Consider the following 18656-nt stretch of genomic DNA (forward strand, 5'->3'; position numbering starts at 1 on the left):
GGTGTTCTTATTAGGGAACAAGACACATGGATTCCCTAAGCTCAGGGTTTCTTAGCTGCCATACAAGCCCATTACACATACGGTATTCACTTGAACTGCTTCACGTTGCATTGTGGAACTTGAGGGCAAGAGAAACAGACATTACTATGAGGGTCATGCTGCTTGCTGTACCATGAGTAATAAAGTCTCTCTATACAATCTTAAAGCCTAGTATTTTCCACCAGCATCCATGAAAGTGATGCAGGCTAACTTGTTGGCTTGCAAATAGGATAAAATTCCCAACCTTTTACAATTTCTGACAGCATTGCATCACAAAAGTTAGCTGTAAGATATCCCGGGACTATGGTTTTTCAGCCAGGAATACTGCACTCACAAATTTGGTATTCTATTTGCAAAGAAAAAAGAATAGTTATTGAGCCAGGCAGGTAGGTGGCTTTCTCAAATTTCTGCATAAACCTTTACTGGGCCAGAAGCATTAATCTGACAACAAAAGAACTTATTTGAGGTTGCAAAATTTCTACTTTTGCCCACAAGGAGAAGGCAGCTATTTCTGCTACAGACAGGTCAGCCTATTTTGTCCCAATGACTTTCTCATTTCCATGCTTTCAATAATAAGTAAACCTTCCTAATTGACATATAATATTTTCCCTTGGTGTTAGTATGTTGGAATGCTGAGGACTTGAAGTCACTCTACTGAAAATGATTCTATGTAATTTATATATTTATTTTTTATTTCACAGTCTGTTGGAAATTAATCTTATTCTTATATCTATAATGTTAAAATACTTCATGGTTGAAAGTAAGGACAGGAAGAGATCATTCATATTTGAATTGGGGCTTCTCCACTTACTGGAAGGTACCTGACCTCCCACTGCCTCAGCTTTTACATTTGTAATAATAACAATAATAATAACTAGTACAAAGGGCTATTATGAGGAGTAAACGAGATAATACATGTAAAGCACTTAGAACAGAGGCTGGATATAGTAAATGTTCTCTATTAGATTAGCCCTTATTATTACATTCTTGGGTGATAGTTTATTGCAACTCCTTTATACTGATAAATGATTAAGATCATAGGCTCTGTCAGACTTTAAATCTCTGATCTGATACTTCCTAGTTATGTTTTTTGTGAACAAGTTACCTATCAGTTGTTCCTGTCTCCCTATTTGTAAAATTGTGACAGTAAAGTTCTTACTTCATAGAGCTACTGAGAAAATCAAATGACATGATATCTCATTCTAGTGTCTGACAAATTAAAATGCTCAGAGATATTATTTTTAATATCTTAATTGCTGCAATATTTGATCACAGTTTCTATTGGTGGGGGGCTGTTTCTCACATATTTTTGCCTCTTGAAATACTATTAACTTCCATAATCAAGATTGAAGTCATTCCATAAAGCCTTCTTTAATCGCTGGTGCCAAAATTAAACACTTCTTTACACACCAGTAGCACTGAGTTTACATCATTCATAACACTTAACCCACTATTTTCTCTATTAAGACACATCTTTTAATGGTAAGCCTATTAAAGACTAAGACTATGTTTTGTAATACTTTTTATCTCATAGTTTCCATTGCACTGAGCAAGTGAGCAATGAATATTTCCAGAAGGACATATTTTTAAAAGCTGAACACTTCCTAACCTATTTTCAAGCCTTTTAAAATGTGTCTTGAATCAATCCATTCAAATAAAGTTTCCACATTTTTTTCATCTTTTCATCTGTTGACTTAGAATCAAAGATATCAATTTTCTTTGTTAAGGAATTTAAAGTAGACATTTATATTTTGCCCTTAATTATAATTAACTGCTTTTGAAAAGGAGGTTTCTCTAATTAACTTCATATAGAAGTCTAAATCTTTTTAAAAAGTATATATTTTTTCTATACAAAATACATTTTCAATAACATTTGGCCCCAGGAAGCTGCCTAATTCCATCCATAGATTCCATCCATAGTTAATCCATTTCTTAATGAAAGCAATTCTTCATAACCAAGATAAAAGTCACATACAATTCCAATGTTTGAACTTAAAATGATGACACTGATGAATGGATAAGTAAATACAAGTAGCCCTCTTCAAAGTACAAGGTATTTGGATAGCTTGATGTTTATTTTGGACTCTAGTCCAGCGCTTTACTTGCAAGTTTAATTGTAAGTATTAAAGGGAAATTTTCTTTCATTAAACAAGGGCATTACCGGAAATAATGTTAGTGATAGAAGCAGAAATATTTTTCATAAATTATTAAGCTAAATAAGTGAAAAAGCAAGTTTATCCCAAAAATAAAATTCCTAAAGCAAACCTCAGATCTAACAGATGACCCAGTCATACATTACATGATTATTCCATCTTATTTACTCAAATAAAAACTCAGGAGAAAAGAATAAGAAATTTCAAATATGTATAAATGATTCTGTGACTATGTATTTATTTAGTATATATTTTCAAAATATAATTATCTCACCCATAATAAAAATGTCTTCTTTTATACAAATTACCTGACTATAATATATGTAGGACTTGGAAACAAACTAACAAGCAATTTTCTTTCTTCATGGTCATTTATAACGAAAGAGTAATATTCTTGTTTTAATGTTGAGAAAATGACTTAATCAAAAGTTCCTTTTCTGTTCTAAATCCCAGCACTTTGGGAGGCCGAGGTGGGTGGATCACGATGTCAGGAGATCAAGACCATCCTGGCTAACACGTTGAAACCCCATCTCTACTAAAAATACAACAACAACAAAAAAAATAGCTAGGCGTGATGGCATGTGCCTGTAGTCCCAGCTACTTGGGAGGCTGAGTCAAAAGACTCTCTTGAACCCGGGAGGTGGAGGTTGCAGTGAGCCGAGATCGTGACACTGCACTCCAGCCTGGGCAACAGAGGAAGACTCCGTCTCAAAAAAAAAAAAAAAAAAAAAAAGAAGTCACTTTCATAGTACTAACTGAAAATTGTAAAATTGTTCTCCCCCCTTGAATAAAGAGCTACTGTTTTTAAATTTATTATTTCAATATACATTTGATCAGAGGCTATAAGAATATCATTTAAGTAAAAAAAGAAAATACCATTTAAGTTATAAAGGCCAGAAATAATCTGACTGTAAGAAAATCAACAGTCTTATTCAGCATGTTGATTCCAAAGAGTTTATTATGTTCACTAAATAATCCTATCAGGGAATTTCAGGCTTGTGTTGAGTTCAATCCTTACTTTAACTGATGAGCCAATTATTTTTAATATCCTTTTTGTTTATTTTATTCATTTTAGTCTCTTAGACTTTGTTCTGTGACCCCTTAATAACGTGAATTAAGCAACAAAAATAAGAATTTCCGTCTTGGAGACAAAGGAGTGTGTTTCCAGAGAGTGCCACAGACTTTGGCTGAAGCCTACCCACCAAGTTTAATAGGACTCTGGCTGCCAAAACCCCATGCAACCATTGAATATTTAGGGCTAAATGTAACTGCCACTTGCTCTCCCTCCCTGGGAGCCCACAGGAGCTCTTTCTTATTTGTTGCTTCCTAGATTTCTGCCAACTTGTTTGTTCTCAATTCTATTGATGGCACTTTCTGGCCGACTCTTGTGTAACTGTTCTCCAATGTTGTTCACATTGCTGGGTAGCTTAGGACAAGAAGGCATTTTTTAAGATGTTTATTTACTTATTTGCAAAGAAAAATAATTTATGCTACAGAGAGTGAAATCCTCTCTGACTTTCTTTTCAGAAAACTGTAAAAACTGAATCCATCCCTACTGAACAGAAAATTTTTCCAAGACTCCTTCTCAAGACATAACCTCTAAGAAAACACATGTTTCAAAACAGGCATTCTTTATCAAGATCTGTTCACTTCCCCTCATTTGGTCATACTCATCTCTATTTTATTTCTGCCACAAATAAGAGGGAATCTACAGATTAAGATATCTGGGATCAGTCAGTTAGAAAAAAGGTAGATAAATTCAGAAAAAATAAATGTAAACAAAAATATTACTTTGTTTAGCTTTGAATGAAGTACCAGTAAATATACTTAGACAAAGCATTCTATTCTCAAATTATGATAAATTTAGGGACAATGCTTTGTGCTTTACCTTGGAAGATTAAAGAATTTTTTTTTTTTTTTTTTACTACTTAGTACTTTTGTGAGACTTCCTGCTGTAGACAACATATAATATGAACTGTATGGTGATATAATTTTAGTGACTCCAAGGAGTTAAGTACTGAGTAGGTATTAAAGTCTACACAAGGGTATAAGCAAGATTTGTCAGATTTCATTTAACCAATTAATAGAAAGAGGTAAATTTTCAGTGTTCTAGGGTTGTCCAATATGATCTTCTGCATTATAGAGAGGTATACATTTTTTTGAAAGGGAAGAAAGACAGTGTTGTTTTTATGACTAAATTCCCGTTAGTTGAAAAAATCAAGAAGTATTGGAATCAGATTCTCTCTAGAAACATTTGTAAACTAAGCATTAAGTAGGTACAGATATTTATATTTAAAGTTGACTTTATACCAAAATGTTGGACTTAAATACATTAACACAATTTTCAGTTACTGCTATGTTTATAAGAAGAATATGACAAGACAAGAAAACCACAAATAACAATGAGTAATATCCTTGAAACTTTTAAGATTTAATGAAATTGCTTCTCATGCAAATATCAGCTTACAAAACCTACACAAATTATAAACACTTACCATATTCACTATCATAGAATATAATGAATTTCTGCCAGGCATACTCTGTGACCACTCTTAGGATAACGTCATGCAAGTAGACAGGTGGGCGAACTGAGAGAGTGTAGTCATCATTCCTGTTGCTCCGGGTGAGTCCACAGCCACTCCTTGGGGTCCCAGCTGTTGAGCGCTGAATGAAGAGGTGGGGGATATGCATGGCGTCTGCCAAAGACTGGAGGGATCCTGCTGACGTGCAGCCAATGGAGCTGACCAAGGCCAAGATGCCTTGATTCATAAGTTCACAGGCTGCAAGAAAGCACAGTAATATTCAAAATGTCAATGGGTTTCACATATTTTTCCCTTTTTGAGAAGCACTGGATGGATAAAGCTTACAGATTTTTTATATAGCTATGCAAATGTTTTAGAAAGGAACATTCTATATGAGGAGATCCTCAAATTACAAAGCGCTATTGGTATTCCAAAAATTCTGCTCTTATTAGCTATGTGCAAATCACTTGGCTTCTCTTGGCTCGGTTTCATCATCTGTACAGACGGTAAAATAGCATGAATCTTGCAGGATTATTGCAAAGATTAGAGAAAACACAGTGTCTGTTATTTGCCTCTCACATGATAGATATTCAATTAGTGGTAGATAAACTTTTATAATTATCAATTTATAATTCAGAGAAAAGATAATTCCCTACTGAAGGCATAATACAAGGTTTCAAAAAGTAGATAATATGTAAACCAGTGAATAAACAGAAAGATGAAGGTTTGGAGGAAAGCATTTCTGGCCACAGAAAACAGAACGATTCTGATATCTAAAAACTTGATGACATTGCCCCTTTCCATAAACTGGAGAAACAAAAATGTTTTTGTTATTTTCCTTGACAGTAAGAAAGCTTATGGTCAAATCAAATCAATTCAAATACTACATTGTAGCCAGTGTCTCATTCTGGTTCCTAGATCAACAATTTATAATTCCCACTATACGGTTACAATCTATTTTTATTTCACTTTAACTCTTCTATGTGCATACCTCAAAATGTACTTAAAACGAGATCAAATATAAATTATAAGTAAATGTAAAGAAATTGCATACACAGAAAAAAGAGTGAAGAGGTAATATTTCATAATGGCAATCTTTGAAGATAAAAAATTAAAAATAAATTCAAAAATCAGTGCAGAAGAAATCAATGAAAAAATTATTTTCATTTTAGAAGCTCATTTGTTATAACTGGTTCAGCCTTATTTTAGATTTTAGGCATTCTAGGTATAACATTCTTAAGATTCAAAATTTATTATAGATTGTTTTATATAGTTCTTTAAAAACTTAATGGTAAGTTCTTGTATATAATTAACTGGCCAGTTAATGAAGGCTGATTTAAAGTGCAAGCTTAAAAGTGCTGTACTAATAATAAGCATATCATCATCAAATAAATTTATTATTAATTTATTAATGCTAAGCCAACCAATACATGCAAAATAAATGAATAATTATTAGAGACATACTTTTCAAGCATTGCCTCATGAGAGAGATTATACTGATTTCCAATAAATGTGAAAGCATCAAGGATGGACTTTTTTTTTTTTTTTTTTTTTTTTTTCAGATGGAGTCTCCCTCTGTTGCCCAGACTGGAGTGCAGTGGCGCGATCTTGGCTCACAGCAACCTCCGCCTCCTGGGTTCAAGTGATTCTCCTGCCTCAGCCTCCTGAGTAGGTGGGATTACAGGCCTGTGCCACCAAGCCCAGCTGATTTTTTGTGTGTGTTTTTAGTAGAGACGGAGTTTCACCATGTTGGTCAGGCTGGTCTCGAACTCCTGATGTTGTGATTTGCCTGCCTCGGCCTCTCAAAGTGATGAGATTACAGGTGTGAGCCACTGCGCCCGGCCCAGATGGATGCTTCTTAGACCATAACATTGTGAGGTCTAATTTTAGCAAAAATCGTGTGTTCTAGTCATGTTCATGAATTCAATTTTCATAGAAAATAATATGTCTGTACTTATAATTTCAATGAATTAATGCAAAAAGAGTAGTCAAATTTTTATTTCATTATTTTGGTATATATGACCATTAATGATTTATATAAGCAAATAGTAAGTCACTTTTTAGAAGAGATTTTGGTTTGTAGTATTTAAAATCAAAATAAGAAAGTGACTTAAGGGGTACACAGTTGGAGTCAATCTTTAGATTACACTAATTACAGGAAATTAAGTAAATATAATATTTTACATACTTTTACCACAAAACGTATACAGTTATAAGCATTGAAATTTGGGGAAAAATTTATTTTCAGTATTATATTCTGTCACATGTAACATGACAGGAAAATTGTTTTAATCTTCAGATTTAGAAGGATATATTCCAAAATGAAAAGTCATATATTAATCTTGCTTAGTAGATAAATTTGCTTTAGCATAAAATCTTGTTTCTTCCAACCCACTGTTACTTCCTATTAATCCCCATTAGTAAGGACACAAACTAAGCAGATAACTAAAACCAGTTAATTTTGTATAAAAAAACTTTGTTTTTGGATTACTATTTGGTATTACCTATCTTGCTATTCATATTAGCAAGAATAACTGAAATTTTCCTATAAAATCAAAATTGGAATAATCAGAAATTGCAGCCAGAAAACATATAATGTCAGGCCTAAAAGATAATTTAGAGATCATGCAGTCCAAGGATGGGAAATTGGCTTTACCTGCTGTGCTTTTGATGACTTGTTGGTAAATTGGCATCCTGGAACACTATTTTGAGAGTTTGGGACTCAATAAGAAAAAGTACCAAAATCATTTTGTCAGGTTTCTCATAGAAAGAGAGTGGGAGAGTGGTGGCCTGCAAGTTATAAATGCGCATCCCTCTGATAGGGCCCAACTGTTTACTGTCAAGAAATCACAAATGCCCCCACTTAAAAAACAAAATAGATGACCCAGCTCTTTAACCCATCATCCTTTTCACCACAACAAGCAAACAATGGAGAGTCTTGTATTTGTATCCTTAAAATTTTGCATAGCATAGTAAACATAAAGCTCTAAATAGGGGAAAGCTCAATTTGAGATTGTTTTATTGTCAAGTTTGTTGAAAGGAAGTAGTCCCACTGAAGAGGAAAGGAAGAGCTCACACAACTAAAATGAATTGGGACTGGATGACTCAAAACAAAACAGCAGTCTCCACAGCAACCTGCCATTTCCCCTTCAAGGCTGTATTTAATGCCCATTTAGCCCTATTTTACCAAAACAAAATGTCGGTTGAGCATGGCAGATAGAAATTGATTTGCTCTGGATCTATAGGGCCCTAGATGAAGGTTAGTATAAAAATTGACTATAACTCATGGCAGCTGAAGGGAGATTTCAGGAAATAAAAGGCTGCAGTAAGAACAGAAGCAAAGCTTAGTAAAGCAGACTACCTTTTGCAAGAATTTCATGTCTTGACAATTAAAAGACTATTATGAGTTGTAGTTTCATAGAATGCATAGTCAGTTCATTTGATATAGTATGAGAACTGAATCTGAAAGATCAGAACGTGTATTTGTTTATCAACTATTTTAAATTAAAATAATCTAAACCTATGACATCTCAATAGCATAGTTCTTTATTATTATTTCAAGCCTTGTGATTTATTTATGCTATATATGCACATATACACAAACATCTATACATACAGATCATACTGAAAAGCTTGCTGGTTTTGTGACTCCAGTTGTTTGAGATTCTGTCACTACCAAAGATGTTTGGTGCCTGCACTAACCGCCAAAAGCACAATTATTATTTTTATTATTTTTAATAGCAATTGCAACACTTTTACCCTTTGTGGTCACTCTGCAGTTATGGAATTTAATTCTGCTCTATAAATGTATACATTTAAGCTAAGATATATTCATGTACACTATCATTTTCATTTCTTAAGCTAAATATTTTGAGTGTTTTCTTACTAAGTAAAACAAGATTAAAAATAAAATGCATAAAGAATTAAAAAATTTATTACCTCTTACTGAATACTCAATGAGAACTCAGTGAAATATTTTTCGGTAGCATCATCCTTTTTGAACATATATGTTCTTTGTGATTTTTTTTTTTCTGACTTATTTGTATTTACCAATTTGTCCTGATATAACTTCCTCTGGTGATTTTAAGACACATCAGGACTTTAGCACATTACACTGATACACTGCTGTGGTTTGAATGTGTCCCCCAAAGTTGAAGTATTGAAAACTCGATCCACAATGTGGTGGTGTTGGGAGGTGGAACCTAATGTGATGTGTTTGGGTCATGGGGGCACTACCTTTCTGAATGAATTAATGCTATTATTGCAAGAGTGGGCTCCTTATCAAAAGACAGGTTTGGCCTCCCCTTGGCTTTCTCTTGCCCTCTCTTTGCCCTTCCTCCATAGGATGACACAGCAAGAAGGCCTTCTCCAGACGCCAGTCTATTGATCTTGACTTCCCAGCCTCTTGAACTGTGAGAAAATAAGTTTCAGTTCATTATAAATTACCCAGTCTCAAGTATTCTGTTATAGCAGCACAGAAGAGATTAAGACATACTTATTCATCAATATAAATAATCAACTTTCAACCATGTCCCAGGAACTTCTCTGGAGATCAGAGAATGTATATGACAGGTTCTATCCTCAAAGAGCTCCCAGTTTGTCCACCACAGTCTTTCCAAAATCTGCCCTGCATCACAATCAAAAGTGGAGATTAAAAATATATAGAGAGATGAGTAAGTCTACTCCTAGAGTTTCTAGTTTATTCAGTCCATTGTGGTAGTCACGTATTTGCATTATGAAATGTTACCTGAATAGTTCTGATGTGTAACCCTTTCTGAGAAACAGTAGCCTGGCGGATTGTAACTGCAATGCTCTTTCAAGTAATTGTTGCAGAACATCTAATATTTGTTGATTTTTTATTATTTTTTCAATAATCTTCAGTCATACTCAACAATGACCATAACTGGGCAGTGGAACTTCACTACTTGTGTATTCTTTCTATGATGACTAAATATAATCTAATTACTTTTTTCTGTTTATTTTATTAACGAATCACAAATATACTATTTATGATTGCTTTTTTAATCTTCCACCAAAAAGCTCCAGACATTTGCTTTTATACTTCTAGGAATACAGTAACACAAAACAATTTCAGCTTACCCAGACATTTAGAATTCTTTGCAAATATGATTTTTAGCAACCATCTGAGATGTGACATTTAGAAGATGGTCTATATTTGGGACATCATCAATGTAGTTTGCCAGAAATAAAATCATCTGGAACAAATTCTTCCACATAAAGCTTGTCTTTATATATAAATAGTGTTACAAGGTCCAAGTTAATCATAATTATCTACTTAGGAAATGAAAATACAGAAAAAATATTTTAATTAAAAATTGTTAAGATTTTATTCCTTCTTACAAAATAAAAGTGCTAACATGGTTGATTACCAGCCATCAAATGAACTCAGCTGAGTAATTTTCAGTCAACTATTTTTTCACTCATCTAAAGCCAACGTGAAGCTTTAATTATAATTAGTAATCCAAATCTGAGAAGAATTAAACATTTAACCTGGCACATATTATAAGTCACCTTATTTTTCAATTTATATCTCATAACAACCATGTGCAGAAAAGCTATTATTATTCCAATTTTCAAGTAAAAATTCTGACTCAGTGATATTAAATGCATTGTCCATCATACCACTAGTGAATCTGTAACACTAGCAAATGGCAGAGTTGGGGTTCAAACCTGACTTAGATTAGAATGTCTGGGCCATGAAGAACTACAAAATAAATCATTGTTTTTAAACATAAAGGCCCATATGAAAAATTAGGAGGGTTTTTAACTCTCCCTTATTACAAAATTCAGAAAAATTCAGCCTCCTAGATATAAAAAAGAAAAAAAAGAAAAGAAAGAAGAAGAATCCCTAATAGTATTCTCTTTTTAAAAAATTTTTAGTTTGGTATTAAAACGTTGATTCTCTATAGTTTCAGCTCCAAATAATTTCAGCTCCATGTGTATATAAAGGAAAATTTCAACAAGGCTGCAGAATGGTACTGAGAAGAACCTAGAACGTATTGAGTACACTTTTAATCAGACCTAAAGTGATTCTACCATCATTGATGTAATAAAAATGATAATGATGAAATATTACTTTATTTTTATTTTGTTTGGAGTTTACAAAATGGTTTCACATACATTTTATCATTTGATCGGCATGGCTAGATTGAATATTTTCCTATTCCCCTTTTCAAAACTAAATTGAGGTTTATTTTTACATTTCTATTAAGTAGTAGAGACAAGGCTGGAACACATATTTTTTGATATTTACTATGTATATTTATATATAATTTATATATTTTCATAAGTTTTATAAAATTTCTACATAAAATTTAAAATACAAGACAAAAATTAGTAAATATACTAAATATAATTATATGATATAATTACAAAATTAGTAAATACACTAAATATAATTATATTTGGTATATATAGTATATAAGTTAATTATATTTAGTATATTTACTAAATATACAGATATTTACTAATATAATTATATTTAGTGTATTTACTTTATACTTTTTCAATGTTATATTTCATAGCTCCCGATTTAAGGAAATTCAGATCAATCCGCTATCTTTTTATCTTTTTATTTTAGTAACAATTCTTCAAAGAACACACATATATGTGCATATATATACCTGTAAATTATATATGTAAAATGTATTTCTATATCAGGCAAGTACCAGGTACTCAGGGTGCAAGATGGCCCAAAATAAGCAAGAGTATAATGGGTGAAACAGAAGATATTCATATGAATGTATAATGATGTACTGAGTAGGTTCCAGGCCAAAAGAGAACGTTATTCTATGATAGCCCAAAAACATTTTTCCTGAACTAGAGATTGAGGAAGGCTTTGCTACAGAAGTGAATATAGAACTGCAATTTGAAGGATAAGTAGGAACTAATTAAGTGGATGGAAGTTACCTTGACGAAAAAAGAGTAAAGAAAATGTTTCCAAAAGAAGAAATAGAATGTGCAAAGATCCTGTGACACAGAGATAATGAAATACCAGAAAGGCAGAAAGAGGAGCCAAGTGGCCAGAGTGCAGAGAGTATGGTAGAGAGTGGTGCAAGGTGAGAAAGGCGGGAGAGTCAAGAAATATGATCTATGATGGAATTTGTCTTTTTGTTATTGATATGAAGGAGACCTTTACATGCCTTAGCGCCACTATTTATCCACATTTATATACCTGCCTTTAGTCTTGTATTTTAAATTTATTATGAGTTATGTAGCTTTTCAGAAATTTTAAAATTATATACAATGAAATTGTCAGTCTTTTAGGACTGTTTTGCTTCACACTGTTACGAAAGGCCTTTTCCCAATAGCCTGCAGATTTATAAAATTATCAGTTTATCTAAAACAACACCTTATCTATCCTATACTTAATAACTGATTGGCAGCTGGTAGAAGATATAGCAATTGCACTTTAGGAAACTCGGTGAGTGCAGAATGTCAGATTTGGTCATTATAGGTAAAATTTAATCTTCACCTACATAATCATAATCATAACAAGCAAAGAGTGAGGATTAAACATAATTGTGGCAAGAATGATAATCCAGATCATATTGTATGTCTGTCTTTAAAACTTTTTAATCATTTTATAGAAATTCTATTTATTAAAATTATTGTTCCTTATAATATAAAACTTCTTGGATTTGAAACTGATTATTTCTGGATGAATGACAGAATATTTAATATATTCCAGAAAATTATATCCCATAAAAGTAAGAATAAAATCTTGAGAAAGATGTGGGGAACAGTGTGTTTATGTTTGTGTAAGAGAAAGATAATGACAAAATAATATTTTTCATTGCTTTCTCAGTTACCGCTATCTACCTAGAATATCACAACCCAATCTCAGAAGTCATCTTCAATTATTTCTTCGCTTTTGTTTCCCATGCTCCTCCATCTCAACTTGGTTATCACACAATGTTAATTTTACTCCTCATGTTTCTCAAAAATATTCTTTTTTGAAATACCTACTGCCAGTTCCTTAATTCAAATGATATCACCACACACTCAATTACCAAAACTGTCTTTAAGCTGGCTTGATTTTACAGCACTTTCTCCAATCATCTATACTGTAAGCAATCATATCTATTTTTGAATCGCATTATGTCATTCCCATGTTTTAAAGGTCATCAATAAAAGACTGAGGGACTGCTACATAGTAGAAGAGACTAAGCAGGAATGACAATTTAATGAAATATGGGATCTTAGGCAAAAATCCTGAAACAGATAGAAAAGTCATTAATAAAGCAGTTGGGCCGAAGCAGGTGGATCACTTGAGGTCAGGAGTTCCAGACCAGCCTGACCAACACGGTGAAACCCCATCTCTACTAAAAATACAAAAATTAGCCGGGAGTGGTAGTTCCTGCCTGTAATCTCAGCTACTTGGGAGGCTGAGGCAGGAGAATTGCTTGAACCCAGGAGGCTGAGGTTGCAGTGAACCGAGGTTGCACCATTGCACTCCAGCCTGGGTGACAGAGAGAGACTCTGTCATTAAAAAAAAAAAAAAAAAAAAAAAAAAAGAGGTCAATGAATTTTGAAGACGGCGTGTGGCCCAGTTAATAATACTGCATCAATGTCCAATGACTGTTCTTGATAATTTCACTTTCATTATATAAGATGTTAACATTAGGAAAAGTGTGAAGAATATAAGGGAATTCTTTTTACCATTGTTGCATTTTTCTGAAAGTCTAAAACCAATTTAAAATAAAAACTTAAAAACATAAAACTTCCAATGCCATCATACAACTTCTGCAAGTGAAAATCAAAGTCTTAGCACGGCATGCAGAATTCTTTATGACCTGACACTGATTTACATTTTCATGCTCATCTCTAGTTCCTATTCCTTGCTATTGTATCTTCCTGCCATTCCACACACTCTCCTACTGCCATGCTATTTTAATTACCTTATTTCTTCAGCAGCCTATGTGCTTATAAAAAGAGATAGCTCCTCACGCCTGTAATCCCAGCACTTTGGGAGGCTGAGGTGGGCTGATCACGAGGTCAGATAGAGACCATCCTGGCTAACACGGTGAAACCCCGTCTCTACTAAAAATACAAAAAATTAGCCAGGCGTGGTGGCGGGCGCCTGTAGTCCCAGCTACTTGGGAGGCTGAGGCAGGAAAATGGCGTGGACCCAGGAGGCAGAGCTTGCAGTGAGCAGAGATCGCGCCACTGCACTCCAGCCTGGGTGACAGAGCGAGACTCTAACTCAAAAAAAAAAAAAAAGAGAGAGAGAGATAACTTTGACATCCCAATACTGAGTATTCCGATTCATAAGCATTATACATAACTTCATTTAATTAGCTTTTTAAATAATTTATTTAAGCAATATTTTGTAGTATTCAGTGTACAGATCTTACACCTTTGTCAATTTATTCTTAAGTATTTTATACTTCTATATTCTATTGTAAGTGGTACTTTTAATTTCCAACTTTCATTGCCAGAAAATATGGAAATACATAAGATTTTGTGTATTAATCTTATATCATGAAACTTTCTTAAGAACGCTTCTTCTAGTTTCCTTTTCTGTAGGATTTTCTACAGAGAGAATCATGTCATCTGCAAATAAAGGCAGTTTACTTCTTTCCAATCTGTATGCCTTTTATTTCTTTTCCATGCCTTATTGCACTAGCTGGTACCACCAGGCCAATTTTGAATAGATGTAGTAATAGCAGCCACCCTTCCCCTTTTCCTGATTTTTAGGGAAAAATATTCAGTCTCTCAGAATCGAAAATAATATAACCTGAAGGTTTTTGGACTATGCTCTTTACGAGTTTGAGGAAGTCTCCTTTTATTGCTGAGAACAGAGTTTGCTCAGGAATAGAGTTGTTCAGAGTTATCAGGAATGGATGTTAGATTTTATTGAAAGTTTTTTCTGCATCTATTGAGATAACCATATGGTTTTTCTTTTTTAGTCTGCTAATATGGGCAATTACATTGATTGATTTCTGAATGTTAAATTATCCTTGCAAGGATAATGCTGGCCTCAGTAAATGGGTTAGAATGTAGTCACACATTTTGAATTTTCTGGAAGAGTTTGTGTATAATTAATGTCATTTTTCCTGAAAAGTTTGGTAGAACTCACCAGTGAAACTTTCTGGGCTTGGAGTTTCAGTAGTGAGAGAGTTTATAAAATCAGTTTTAAAAACATATACAGGCATATTCAGCTTATCTGTTTCTTCAAGTGAGCTTTGGTAACGTTTATATTTCAAGGAATTTGCTTTCTTCATCTAAGTTGTCAAATTTACTGAAATAAAGGTGTTTGTAATATTCCCTTGAAATTTGAAGTGACATCAGCTCTCTTTTTATGATACTGATAATTTATATGATATCTTCTTTGGTCCCGACCAGTCTGGCTAAAGGTTTATCACTTTTATTAATTTTCTCAAAGAAACAGCTTTTGGTTTCATTGATTTTTCTTTGTTGCTTTTGTTCTCTATCTCATTGATTTCGGCTCTGATCTTCACAATTTGCTTTATTTTGCTTAATTTCAGTTTGGTCTGATTTTCTTTTTCTGAGGTAGAAGCTGTGATTGTCAATTTTAGACCATTCTTCTTTTCTAAAACAGACATTTAGTCCTATAAATTTCCCTCTATGTACTGCTTTAGTTTACCTTCTTTCTGCTGAATTTCCCCTATTATTCATGTATGTTATATTCACCTTTCCTGCTAACATATTAACCCTAGTTACTTTTATAGTCACTGTGATAATTCTAACATCTAGGATATAGTTCAATCTATTTTTGTTGCTTTACATCTTGACAATGGATTGTTTTTTCTAATGTTTCTTATAATTTTAGACAGATTGCTGTAAGAGACTGCAGACTGAGGTAAATAGAATATGTTGATACAGACTCTCCTCCTACCAGGCTGTTGGTGTATCTTCCTACCAGGCTAGATCGGTATTGTATGTACCAATCTAGTCAGGAATTGATATGGATATGTGTCTTGTTGTTGTTGCCCTCACTATGTCCAGCGCACCACAGGCTTTGGATTCCTCTAGCAGCAGGCTGCTATTACTTTGTAGTATTTAGAATAGGGCCTGTGTTGCCAGAGATTTTTTCCTCAGTGTTTCTTTTTCTCCCTCAGGTGTAGTTGTCCCTTCACAGCTGCACCAAGTGGAGGTGCCTCTGTCCTCTGTGAGTCTTGGGTCCTCCCCCTGTGGTAGACTTCTGTTGTGTGTTACTTGGCACAAGGTTATCGCTGACCTGGCCCAGCCTCCGTTTCACACAGGTCATGTGCACCTTGGGCCTCAGGGTGTTGTAACTGTTACTGCCCCTCATCTTTGAAACACCACCTTTCATCTGTGATTGGTCTCTGGAGAGTTTCCTGCCTCCCAGAATTTGCCAGCCTTGGCTTATATCTGTGAAAGATCCTGGAACCAAGAGGGTTTCCTGACCAGCTCCCAGGAGTCTTTACCAGTTGCAATAGGTCTTTGCATGTACACCACGGATAAGAGGATTTTTCCCCCTTCCCCAAGATCTTAAGGCTTTTACTTTCTAGGGATAAAGGGTGAATAGGTGGGTAAAACATAGTCAACCCTTGAACAAATGCAGAGTTTAGAGGTGTCAACCCCCACAGTAAAAAATCCACCTATAATTTTTGACTACCCCAAAACTTAACCATCAATAGTCTACTGTTGCCTGGAAGTCCTACTAATAATGTGAACAGATGATTAATACATATTTCATATGCTAATATATACTGTATCTTACAATACAGTAAACTAGAGAAAAGAAGATATTATGAAAATCACAAGGGAACATGCATTTACAGTACCATACTGTATCTTCAATACCATAAGTTTACATCATCTGTTTATAAGATAAATTGTCTGTCTGAAATGCTAGTCAAACTCAGCTGCAGAGCTCAGTCCACGGTACACATCAAGCAATTAAACATTTCTTGTAATGTCATGGCTTTTTTTCTGCCTCTTGGGAACACTTCCAGCATCACTAGTCGCACTTTGTATGGGTCCCCTGGTGTTATCCAAGGTTTGCAGTATTGCACTAAACTTGGTGAAAAATATGCAAGAATTGTGAGAGGTTACTTTTTACTGCATGATACAATTTACTGGAGAGACAAACTGCTCACACTATGTTACTTGCAACATTTGACCTCACCACAGTTGCAACTGGAGTTGGCTGTGAAATTATCACAGTAGTACAATATGTACTACAGCTAATTTTATGCAGTTATAATTTAATGCCAGATTTAGACATTTGTTTATATTTCTTTAGACTGGGCATGGTGCCATGTAAAGTCTGTAAGTGTGTGTGTGCGCGCACGCGCGCGCGCGTGTGTGTAAGTTTTGATACATTTTAACTTTCCATAATAGATTTGTGTAAATTTTATAGTAGTAAATGATAGACTAGTATCTAGTGATAAAATAGACTAGTATCCGGTTTGCCTTATGAATTAATGACCTACCTAACCATTTCTTATTTTTTTAAAATATTTCTAGGCTATACCATCCATATGTGAGTCTTTTCTTTTTCAAATAGTTGCAAACCTCCAAGAAAATTTCCAATATATTTCTTGAAAAAATCCGCATAAAAATGGTCCGGCACAGTTCAAACCCCTATTGCTTAAAGCCCAAGAGTACTACTCCTGGTCCCCTGCAGCCATAGTTCCACTCAGGAGAGCTCTGTTTCATATCCTGATCCCAACTTTCTCAAGAGCACTTGCTAGAAGAGTACTTCAATAGCTTGCAAATAAGTACAAACTCCTCTTGTGTCTGCTATTCCAAATAAATACAGTAGTTCACACTTAGCGTTTATGAGTTCATAAAAATTGCAAGTGATTCTTCCTAGCCTGTGTGGAAGACAGTAATCTCTTACTCCTAGGTTATCTCTAAGGACAGACTGTTTTGTGTTTCGTCTTTGAAAGAACTTGTCCCTCTTTGGATTTTGGGTCATTTGGTTACTTTGAGAAAAGTTACAGCTTGAAAAAAACTAGAGTTTAATAGATTTTTGGCTTTTTCTCATTGTGCAGGTGGGAAAAAGTGCTTTGTATCTTTTTACATTCAAAGCAGAGGAGGAAGTTTGCTCCTTGATTATTCCTATAACATACTTAAGTGCTTGTTGCATTGTAATTACCTTAATGTGTCAATCTTCTGGATTTGACATTGTATTTTCCAGTGCTTTTTTGAAATCCAGTACCTTGCACCTTATAAACTCAGTCACTGTTTTTAATTACATTTAAACAGACTTTAAGTAGTAGTTTTGATTAGAAAGAGTGCACTGCTTCTGAATAGCACCGTGGATAATTTTTTTTCTTTTATGAATATTTTATCTAGTGACAGCTTTGTCATTCAGGCACACACACTACATAAAGAAAAATCATAACTCTTCATGAGAACTCTCTTATCATGGCCCATAGGCCCTTTATAAGCTTCTACTGGCCATGAATATAACCTAAACTCCTGTTTCCATCAGTCTTTCTCACTCTATTTTGGCTCACTCATTGGTCACCCTGTTTTGCGAATTCACTTTTCCTTCTATTTCTTCTGTGTGGAGTACTCTTCACGTAGATATTCCTTCATCTTATTTCTTCATGCAAATCCTCAGTTCCTGCAGCCCTACTCATTAGCATCCCTGTTATTCTTTATGTCCTGACCTTACTTAATATTTTCCTTAATAGTCATCATCATTTGATTGTATTTTATATATCTATTTCTCTATTTTTACTCTTTCTTCCTCACTAAAATATAAGCTACATAAGAGCAGGAGCTTTATGTGTTTTGCTCAATGCCTTATGCCCTAAACCTAGAACACAGATTGGTCTGCTTTAGGCACTTAATGAACATATGGTAAATGAATAATTGAGTAAACAGGAAACGTGTGGTCTAATCATTAAAGCAGACATATTGTAAAGTAGGTTAGTTATGCTATACATGTCCTGTTAGCCCTAGTAGCTCATTTTAT

General features: G+C 34.1%; 1 protein-coding gene across 1 annotated transcript in view; it reads right to left on the reverse strand.

The window, feature by feature from the left end:
* GRID2 (glutamate ionotropic receptor delta type subunit 2) overlaps window positions 1–18656 on the reverse strand; it is a 1490978-nt gene that overhangs the window by 700854 nt on the left and 771468 nt on the right. The window contains exon 3 of the mRNA XM_032139113.2: window positions 4688–4972. Within this exon, the coding sequence (XP_031995004.1) occupies window positions 4688–4972 (285 nt within the window). The remainder of the gene's footprint in view (window positions 1–4687; window positions 4973–18656) is intronic.

This window comes from Hylobates moloch, unplaced genomic scaffold, assembly GCF_009828535.3.
Source record: "Hylobates moloch isolate HMO894 unplaced genomic scaffold, HMol_V3 SCAFFOLD_2, whole genome shotgun sequence".
Taxonomy (NCBI): domain Eukaryota; kingdom Metazoa; phylum Chordata; class Mammalia; order Primates; family Hylobatidae; genus Hylobates; species Hylobates moloch.